Source organism: Miscanthus floridulus, chromosome 7 (assembly GCF_019320115.1).
Source record: "Miscanthus floridulus cultivar M001 chromosome 7, ASM1932011v1, whole genome shotgun sequence".
Lineage (NCBI taxonomy): Eukaryota > Viridiplantae > Streptophyta > Magnoliopsida > Poales > Poaceae > Miscanthus > Miscanthus floridulus.
The window spans coordinates 53026794-53038021 of NC_089586.1; the positions used below are offsets into that span (position 1 = coordinate 53026794).

At 45.5% G+C, this 11228-nt stretch overlaps 1 protein-coding gene across 1 annotated transcript; it reads right to left on the reverse strand.

The window, feature by feature from the left end:
* Window positions 1–1414: 1414 nt before the first annotated feature.
* LOC136463241 (expansin-A24-like) lies at window positions 1415–8753 on the reverse strand. The gene is made up of 4 exons (XM_066462251.1): window positions 8521–8753; window positions 2429–2634; window positions 2003–2321; window positions 1415–1882 (listed from the first exon to the last, which is right to left on the reverse strand). The coding sequence occupies exons 2-4, from the start codon at window positions 2604–2606 to the stop codon at window positions 1570–1572; spliced, it is 810 nt and encodes a 269-aa protein (XP_066318348.1). The 5' UTR covers window positions 2607–2634; window positions 8521–8753; the 3' UTR covers window positions 1415–1569.
* Between the last annotated feature and the right edge of the window lie 2475 nt (window positions 8754–11228).

Genomic DNA, 11228 nt, shown 5'->3' on the forward strand with positions numbered 1-11228 from the left:
TGAGAAACCCTAAGTTTTGGTTATGCTTATATATGCGAGGGGTACTGGGTCTTGGGCTGGATATCCAATACTTTGGATCTTGCATCATTTACAGGGGAATATGATCTATGATGTCCAACCGTGACGACAACTAAAACAGTCGTCATAAATGTATCACCTCAGGAACGAACCATCACTGACAATAGAATTCTATGATGTTTTCTTAGAATGTCACTAGTAAACCGTCATGTAAAGCCTTATTTCTTGTAGAGTGATCGGCAACTCATCACGGGGTTACCCGGAAAGATGGTTTGTGGGCTTCAACGTACGTGGAACCCGACGGTGAACGCAAAGAGACGAACGGTTTATAGTGGTTCGGGCCCTCGTAATCGAGAAATAGCCTTTACGTCCGGTCGGTATGTAGCCTTTTGCATTGGATTGATTGATATGATTGTATGTACAAGGGGGTGCATCGTACCTCTCTTTATATTGGGGTGAGGGTAATGGCACGTATCTAGTCCTAGTCGATTATAATGGAAGAGTCTTAGTTCTATTACAGAATCTAGTCCTAGTTCTATTACAGAATCTTGCTTTCTTAGTAAGCCGACTAAGTTGATCCTGAATAGCCTGAAGACCACGCCATCTTGCCTCGTGTCCTTCAGCAGATCGTGGGCCAGCCTAGGGCCCAGCAGAGTAGTGGACCCTATGGGAAACCCCTAGGACCCTGGTCCATCAAGCGGGCGGAAAGACGGCTTCGGTCTCCTATCTCTCTCAGTCTACTCTGGGCGGCAGATGGCAGCGGGCGACCAGGCAGCACGGCGGGCGACCAGGCAGCACGGCGGGCGACGGCGGAGCCAGATCTGGCTCGTGGGCTGGGAACGGGCTCGCCGACGGGCTCGAGAATGGGCTCACCGGTGGGCTCATGGAATTTTTTTGTTTTTTTTCGATTAACCGAGGCGGACGTTCTAAGGCACCTGCCTTGGTTAATTCATTAACCGAGGCGGGTGGCCAACCGCTTCCGTTAAGACCTAACCATGACCTTTGCACGGAGGCGGATGGTTTGCCTGCCTCGATTAATCTCTTTTGCCTGTTTCGGTTAAGTTTACAGTAGCAGTGATTCATGTATCATATTTCAATTAATACCGTTTATGACTATGCCCATTATAAAATTATGAGAACTTACATTATCTTTCCATTTACTTTTTGAGAACAATACGTCTGGACCACAAATAGACAAGGTCGATTCGCCACTTAATTCTTTCATGTTGGAATATCAAACATGAAAGTGTTTGCAGTAACTCACGGAAGCCATGGTTCGTTTAGATTAGTGCTAGTGCAGCAGAATAGATGGCTTGAGAGGATATGTACGCTCGTATCTTTATGCACACAACATAAATTTAATTTAAACATGAATATACACAATTATAAATAGATGCTAAGAATCGGTATCTATATATACAAGTAATGCACATAGATAGTGTAGGACTCCAGCAACTCCATGCATGCATACATTTTGAGCGTCTTCGAATCATATATACTACTCCCACAAGTGCGCAACTAATGGGTCATTGGAAATCCTGCACGGAGCTCTCACTTGAACTGCAACTTGGATGCAAATGTTTGGCCAAACTTCCATCCTTGTGGCACCACGTTTGTGAATTCAATAGTTTGTCCGTCTGTGTCGGTGACTCTAAACGAGAGCATCTGCCCAGTAAGATACGCAAGAGAGTGCCAGTTCGCACCCCAGTTGCGTGCCATTGGTATCCAACTATTGGAGTTGGAGGTCTTGACATCCATTGACTTGATGGAGCCAGCGCCTGCAACATTGGTCACGAGCACGAGATTGAAGTAGTCGTGACCGTTGATTGTGAACCGCACCCCGCCTCGCTTCACACAAGGAACCCTGCAAATTAAAGCAAGCATTTTTACTCAAGATAAGACATTGCATGCATCGTCATGCTTAATTTTGTCAGAACAGTCGAGACTTCTACACTTGATCGGCAATTGAACTCATAAAATATACCTTTTGTACATGACGGGGATGATGCCGCCGGTGTAGACGCCGATCTTCTCAAACGCCGGCTGCGCCATGTCGAAGTGTGGGCGCTGCTGATTGCACCAACCGCCGTCGGGCAGCGCCGAGTTGGGCGGGCAGAAGTTGGTGGCCGTGACGGTCACCGTGACGCCGGGCTTGCAGAACCTCGGGTCGGCTCTCTTGCGGTCGCACGCGATCTTGTAGCACTGCCCGCATGATGCGCCGCCGTTGAAGAGCGGCGTGCTCAGGGCCGCCGTCCGCGTGCCGTAGCCCTGCGAGTAGAGGTTCCCGTACCCACACGCGCCGCCTGCGAAATATATACAATTTGATGACGCGGTATACAGTTATCTCTCGATCTGCCTGCTAGCTTTGGGTAATAAACCATCACAAAATAAGAGAGGGCAACTTAATTACCCATGGTGTCAGAGGCATCGGCGCCACCGTAGAACGTGGCATGCGCCTTCAGCCATCCGGCCGGCGTCGGAGACGACGGAGCGCTGGTGGCGGCGTCACCAGCGGCGGCCATGGCCAACATGCAGGCGACTGCGAGCGACACGACTCCAAGAACTCGAGCTGGAGCGGCCATACCCATACTGCTCGGGTTTGTATATGCCTTGAAACTGCACAAAACGTAGCTATATGCCTCACCTCACAGAGCTGGCCGGGATGCTGAGTGCACGAACTGGTTTATTAATTTGTTCTGCTCAAGTGTCTAGATTGATTGTGGTGTGATGATTTGTGCAACGGTCTGGTGGGTATATATATACACGGCCTTACCCTAGCAATCACGAATGGTTAATTAAACAAATTAACAAGCGCATCGATCAAATGAAGCAAGCCGGACCAGAAACTGCACATGGCGATGCATTGCTTACGGTTCAAACCGGAGAGATAAATGTACGCGCGCACGCGCACGGATACATTTTAGCCGGTGCTTTAATTTGTTCGCCGTTTCTCTTCTTCGAGTTCAGACTTCAGAGGATCGCGTTGCTTGAGCTTCACTTTCTTTGAAGGTGAAGTCAACGGCGGCTTTGCACTTGCTTGCGTGTTCACCATACATACAATTGTCTAAGGAAGGATGTCGTTGGTTTCTTCAATGGCACGAGTTATCCGGGCCTGCACCTGGACAGCACACAGCAGCATCAGCAGCGCCCATCTGTGTGTAAATGAAGTTATAATGATTAACCGCCGGGCTCTTACGCCGGCCGTTCCTTGTCACTCAGAAGTTCGATAATGATCCAATACGAGGGTCTATCCATGACTCCCGTCCTAACGCGCCTCTGCAAGAGCGGGCCTCATCTCTCTCAAAAACAAAAAACAAATCCTCACTCCCTCGTATGTTTATCTGCTCAGCGCCCGAAGCAGCGTGGCCACTCATTCGTCCACCCCCTTCCCCCACCGCGCCCTCGTCGGGCTGCCGCGCCGTGCCCTTCACCCCATCGCTGGCCGCGCCACGCGCCATCGCTCCCAACGTCGCTCACCTACGTGTCCCAGCCGCCTGCGCCGGTCGCTCCATCGCCGTCCATCCATTGCCCATCACTGTCAAGCGTGCCGATGACCCCGCCATGGCCACTAGGGTGCACTGTGCTGTGGCGCCTCAAGTCTTCCCCGGCCAAGCCAAGGGCACCCACGAGCGTGGCCGGAACTGGTGGTGCTCACTCGCCACCGGATCCCACCCTGACGACCGAAATCGACTTGCCCTGGCCATCACCTCCTCTATATTGCAAATATATGTTTCAAATGTTTCAGAGGCATTTACAATTGTTACTTATGGATATTGTAAAACTAGATTGGTATGTTGCACATGTTGCAAATTTTTGCAAATATTTTCATTGGTATGTTGCAAGTGTTTTGAAAAAAATGTTTCACCTATTTGAGATGTATGTTGCAACAATTGTTTTATCTGAATGTTGCATGTTTCACACATGTTGCAAGTGTTTTATGTGGGCATTGCATATGTTTCACATACATGCTGCAAGTTTTTTATCTCGATGTTGTATATCTTTCACACATATGTTGCAATAGTACGTTTCAAATGTTTCATCTGTGTTAGATATATGTTGCACTAAGTGTTTTATGTTGCAAGTGTTTCACAGGGGGCATGGTGAGGGATGGGCGCATGACCCAGGTGGCGGGGGATGGGGGCGCGGCAGAGCTAGGGATCGACAGACAGTGGCGCAACGAGCTAGGGGCTGGCTCCCAGGTCCGACCCACATGGAGAGAGAGAGGGGTCAGGGGAAGGAGCAGGGGCCAGGGTGCACCTGCGAGTCGGGGGCGAGGCCGTCCATCTGAAAGCGAGGAGCGGCGGGCGCAGCATCGAGAGCGAGGTGCACGTGCGAGTCGGAACGAGGCAATGGAGGCAGGTTGCGCAGACGTCCAGACGTCCGGGCGCTAACCACGCCCCTCGAAGTTTTCCTCCAAAGTCCAAAAGCGAAGGGCAAATGAGAAAATTGGAGCTCTTATACTAAATTGTAGGTCAGTTTATTGGGTTAATTAAGGTGGAACCTACTCACCCGCGTTCAAGTTCTTGATTTCGCACGGGTGCTCGTATTTTCCTGGATATATTCTAGGATTTAATGGTGCTATGCTTTCAGTGATAGACGACGTCCCCGTCGACAGTGAGGCGCCTGTGGTGACTTCATGAATCTCGAGATCTATTGGCTCAGTCCTTCAGATGTGCTTATAGGGGTAAGGTTAGCATACTTGTATTCATAGTGATGACTGTGCATGCGTGTTGTGAGTGCCTACGTTGTACGGTGTAATTCTAAAAAACTTGAGAAAGACCCCTTTCCCAATAATGAGGAATAAAGAAGAATGAAGATAAAATTAAGCTCTAGCATGTCCTCTTTCCAAGCATGTGGGTGGTGAATGCTGATAGAGGAAGGGAGATAGAAGAAAGAACAAAGAGGATGAAATTTTCTCAATCTCGTGTAGCAGCCCTTTGTTATACTAGTATAGTGCCCGTGCTAATGCTACGACTTCATTTCAGGGATAACCATGAAAACAACCAACTGACGATATTTTTTTATAGTTCAATTTTCACACAATTGTATGTGACCATGTATAATGAAATACCATTATGCATAACAAGGCATAATAAAGTGATGTCTCACCTTAACCATCTAATTTATAATCTACCTAACACATTGAGTACGTCTTAGAGATCTTTAGGGAAGTTGTCAAAACATTCAATTGCACGGCTCTTCAAAATGTCCACCAAGAATTCTGTCCTAAGACAAGTTGATAGCTGTCTAGGGTAGATAATAAGTTAACTTATTAATTTGCTATGTAGTGTACAAAATATGCATAGAGAAACTATTTTTATTAATTAATTCCTAAATATAAAGAAATAAGCTACAATCGAAGACGACTCACCTTGAGGCAGGACCTTTGCATTGTTTGCGTTCATTATATCAAGGCATCGCCATCACATCCTCATCAGCACACTTCCTGTCTTCGTCTTTTTCTACATCAACTATTTTTTCCGACATCGGCTTTGATTGGTCATTCTTCTACATCCATATATTGAATTGCATATACAATTTTATAATACCAGTGTCAGATGCCATTTTTTATACGTAGGCAATGACCCGTATAGGTATATATACTCTTTCAATATAAGTAGAGAAAAGGATGCAAGCCAAAAGTCTAGGAACTCATTTCCTGGCAAAAAAAAAAGCAATCCACTGTGTCAAGGAAGGGAAAAAGGCTCTGCTTTTGGTATTTTTTTTTATCAAAGAAAGACACATTTAAGCGAGCGTGGCAAGGGACTAAGTTTTTGTTGTTGCGGGATAGTAAAAAACATTGGCGGATGCTAGCTAGGCATATTTATTAGTTTAGTTTGTTTACAAGTAGGAATTCAAAGATAGCTATTTTAGAGAGACCGGAATAGGCAGTTCCTTTCCCTAGAACCGTACTTGAGAGTTTTCTACCTCATACAGCTCAGAAATTGCTATCTTAATTTCCCCTGTCTTAACTGAATTCGATTTCTCAAAAATCAATCCAATTTCTTCTTGGGTTAAGCAGAAGAAGTTAATTACCTAAGTTTCAAACCTTAATTTTGATCAATAATCAGTTTGATCTTTTCTCCCACCTTAAGAAGAGTGAAGCACTGCATATGCAATATTATAATACCAATGTTAGATACCATTTTTTGTATATGTATGCAATGACTCGTTAGATATACATGTGTGGGGATATTTGAGTTGCCGGAGACATCGCTGCATATGACATCCTCGTCAGCAGCTTCCTGTCCTCATTTTGTTCTAGATTAACTATTTTTTTGGCATCATCTTTGATCGGCCCTTCTTTACATCCATATTGATGTGCATATTATGCAATATATTGTAATACCATTGTTAGATGCCATTTTCGTATATATATGTATGTAATGAACATACCTAAGTTGTGGGAGACAGCATTACATAGTGCATCATCACGCACCCGAAATATATCATTATTAACATATCATTAAATAAATTAATAATGATATATTTTGGGTGCGTGACCATCCAGTACGCAAAGATCTCTCCCGCAACTCACATCTGCTCACTACATACATATATACAAAAATGACATCTAACACTGATATTATAAATATTGCATATGCAGATCAATATGGATGTAAAAGAAAGGCAGATCAAAGACGATGCCGAAAAAATAGTTTATCTAGAACAAGACAAGGACAGGAAGCGTGCCGACGAGGATATCATAAGCAGCGATCTCTCCGGCAACACAAATATCCTCACACATGTATATTTAACGGGTCATTGCATACATATACAAAAAAATGGTATCTAACACTGATATTATAATATTGCATATTGCATATGTAGATCAATATGAATGTAGAACAAGTGCAGATCAACTGACGAGGGTGTGGTACGCAATAATTCTCACAAGTAACTCACCTACCCTCACATATGTATATATACCTATACGGGCCATTGCATACATATACAAAAAAATGGCATCTAGCACTGATATTATAAAATTGCATATGTAGATCAATATTATGGATATAGAAGAATGACCAATCAAAGACAGTGCCGGACAAATAGTTGATGTAGAAAAAGACGAAGATAGGAAGCGTGCTGATGAGGATGTGATGGCGATGCCGAGACCCAAACCTAAAATGGGTAGCAAGATGCCTCGATATAATGAGCCTAAGACTATCTCCAATAAGGAGACCCAAATCTAAAATGGGTAGCAAGAGACCTAAAATCAGCCTCCAACAGAGTACCTATACGGGAGACCTATTTTAGGTTGCCTGAGAGGCACAATCTAAATATGAGTATCCTCTCTCCTGAAAACTTATTTGCAGAAAGGATTCTCTTTTGGGTCTTGCTGTTGGAGAAGATGCCGAATATGTATTGAACCTTTTGCCTATAGTGCTACCCAAAGGACGAATGAGTCTTGTATTTTAGGTGTTGTTGTTGGAGATAGCCTAAGAAGACAAACAATGCAAAAGTCCTGCCTCAAGGTGAGTTGTCTTTGATTGTAACTTATTTCTTTATATTTGAGAATTAATTAATAAAAATAGTTTCTCTATACATATTTTGTACACTACATAGTAAATTAATAAATTAAATTATTATCTGCTATGGACAACTATCAACTTCACTGAGAACGGAATTCTTGGTGGACATTTTGAAGAGCCGTGCAAATGAATATTTTGACTCAAGGCCTTAGACAGATTATAAATTAGATGGTTAAGGCAAGACATCACTTTATTATGCCTTGTTATGCATAAGGGTATTCCGTATTATATATATGGTCATATACAATTGGGTGAAAGTTAAACTATGAAAAAAATATCATCAATTGGTTGTTTTGATGTTTATCTCTAAAATGAAGCCGTGACGTTGGCACGGGCACTTTACTAGTCTTTTGAAACAATACAAAGTTAAATACCAAAAAAATAATTCACATGTATACATATACTAATCTGTATGATTTATAAACAAACACAAGTATTTAAGGGCTACATCATTTCGTGGGACTGATATCAAAAGAATCGGTCTTGTTGATTGCTGAGATATAACAGCCGGGGTACAAAAAGGATTATAAACAATTTAAATCCTTGAAGAAACAATACAAAGTTAAATACAAAAAAAATTCACAGCTATACATACTAATCTTTATGATTTATATAAAACAAACACAAGCATTAAAAAAAAAAAATCATCTTTATGATTTATATAAAACATACACGCTTAATCTAACGCGTCATTTGGATTAAGCGTGTAGTTAGTTATTAACCGAGAAAATGAGAGGGAACTTCACCACGATAAAATAGAATCTAGAAACTAAAGTAAAAAAAAAAAGAATCTAGAAACTCAAATACTCAACATGCAAGGTCAGAAAGTGGACCTAGAAAACAATGTTTTCGGTAAAAACCAAGACATCAGTTCCGTCATGTGCTACCAGTTTTGCGCTAGCTAATCTTAGAAATCCGTAGCAAAAAATATTAGAGACCGACCACACTTATCGGTTTGGTCTCGTACCTCGCTCAAGCAGGATGTCGAGGATCTGATGAGAGTTGCCGGAGCTTGCTGCGGAGTACGTGTTTCGACGCCCACCCCTCCTCGTCCTCCGCGTTCAGCGCGTCACCACCGCACTGCGCAAGCGCGAGCACCACCTAAACCCAGGGAAACAACGCAAAAGCTGTCAAAAACCCTAAACCCAGTGTTCGCCTAGAGAGTAGAAGGCTGTTTGCATGCCTGGGGATATGACCGGGGCGAGGGGATGCGATCGAACACGTCGTCATCCGCCGAACTCGGTGGCGGCGCGGGATCCACGGCGGACTGCTCGTTGGAGGCGTCGGCAGGGTTCTCGGCGGGGCCCGGCAGGAGTTGTGCTCGTTGGCAGCGTCGGCGGCGTTAACGATATATATGTGATGATATGTATGTTGCTTCTCCGGCGAGCGCGAGTGCGTACGTGCCTGATCAGGATGGTCTTCCTCGCGCTATATATGTGATTGCGTCAATTCCTTTTTTATTTGATTTGTTGGCGCGATTATTTTTATTGCCTGTGATTGAGCCCGATTGATTTTGATTTCTATCTACTTTGATTGAATCTGATTTGTGGACGCCTTTATTTTTTGAAACAAAGCGCACGCGTTGTCGTCCAACTGTGACAGGCGCGTGTTTCGGCCGGCATGCAATGCGCTGTGCGTGGCTGGCCGGCGTGCCCTGCAGGAAGGAGGAGCCGAGCGCGAAGATCGTGGGGACGGACGCGCGGTCGTGTGGCGGCGGTTCCTGGAGATCCTGAGCGCGAGCGGGGATCGGGGGCGGGGCCTGGAGACGGTGACGCCTGACGTGGATGTCGCGCGCAGATGGGTTTTCTTGTGCGCGGATGGGTTTCCTTTCGTGTGGGAGATGGCAGGGGGCCGAAGAGTACCATACACGGATCTTGATCGTCAGATTTGAGTAGGAGTCAACACTGTAAGCAATCTGGATGACTGATTTCTATGTTGGGTACATTTTTGGATGCGTAGAGGGGGCTATCTCAGCAGGGAAGGTTATATGGAATTGATATAAAGCGGGCGTCCGGGTGGGGATGGACACACCCGACACGTGCCGAATTAACTCACCTGCTTCCCTCTCTCCTCCTTATCCTTTCCTCGAGCCGCACTCCTGTAGCACTCGCGCTCCCATTCTACTGCCGCGCCCGCTCACCCGCCGTGACGGACACCACGCCCCGGCCGCCCCACCTGCCCGCCGGCTGCTCCCTCCCTCTCCCCCCCCCCTACCGGCGACCTGCTACGCAGCTGCCCTCATGTTGTGACTTGGCTCCCGCTTCACCAAATCGGAGACAAGGACGACGGCAGTGGCACTGATAAGGTAGGTCGTTCCTCCTCTACATCTGAGCCCTCCTCCTCCTCCTCCTCCTCTTCCATTGGATCTGAGGGACGCGACGTTGGCTAGGGTTCCGACGACCTTTGTGGTCCTATTCCCTCCTCCCTCTAGCGAGCTCGAAGGGGATGCGCCTGGGGCTAGAGCAGCCTGCACCTCGAACCCATCCCCTTGATGGTTTTGTACTCCTTTTTTACTGTTTCCTCCGTGTTCAAGGGGGGGTTTTGGATGTTGCAATAGATGATTTTCTATGTTGCAATAGGTGATTTCATGTGTTGCAATAGGAAGTTCTAATGTTGGGATTGTTGTAATAGGGGATCTTAATTGTTGAAATTACCTTTTTTTATTGCAGCACTAAAAGGTGATTTTGAGATGTTTCCATTTCCATGTTTCATGGTTGATTTTTGCGACATTGCAGTACTACTGTTTCAGATATTGCAGTACAAATTTTTCAATGTTACATTACAAAATTTCCTATGTTGCAGTATTTTTTTTGTTGTTGCACTACATAGTTTTGTGATGTCGTTGTATTTAGATCCTGATGTTACACTATATTTTTTGCGATGTTGCACTTAAAAAGTGTTTCGTGCTCTTGGAACAGGGGGCACGGTGAGGAACGGGGCGCGGAGGGGTAACGGGGTGCGGTGGTGTCAGGGTTATAATCCTCGGGTGTCTCAAGGCACCGACTAATTAGCAAGCTGAATGGCCCACGACACATCAGCTAGCGAAGGCCTGAACGACCGAGGCCCAGTTGAGCCAAGCATAACAGGCCTGACGCCAATGCCAGGGTCTGCCGCAACCCCTCCTTCTACCTTAGCCGCACGATGCGCAAGAGACTCATGATCTCTCTAATGGAAACGGGGATCCTGATCTTCCGCCAGGTAGTGGTAACTATCGTTGTGGCGGAGAATGACACATCGATCCGGCTTCAGATCGAAAGATCGAACCCTTCAATCTTAGCACCACAACTCCTCTGGTTATCAACAGAGACATGAATATGGTTGACCTCGCCAAGAAGGCTAATCCCTGCCTGTGCAACGAAGAACAAAAGCAAGAACAAGAAAGAAAGCAACCAAATTGTAGATGAATGATTAATCTCACGAAGTTGGGGTCTCACAAACCGATAAACGGCGAAACTGTTCTTGATAGATTAATCTAAGCAAAAACCTAAAACCTAATGACGATGGCGGCGTATGATTATAAAGGTCTTAGGGTTGTCGCCTACCCTAGACACGTCCCCTAATGGGCCCAAACACGATACACGGTCCAATGGACCAAAAGATGGTGTCGCAGCACCCTGGCAGATTCTGGATGCTGAATTATTTTGACGATTCCTGTTGATTCTGAAGGGCTTTTGA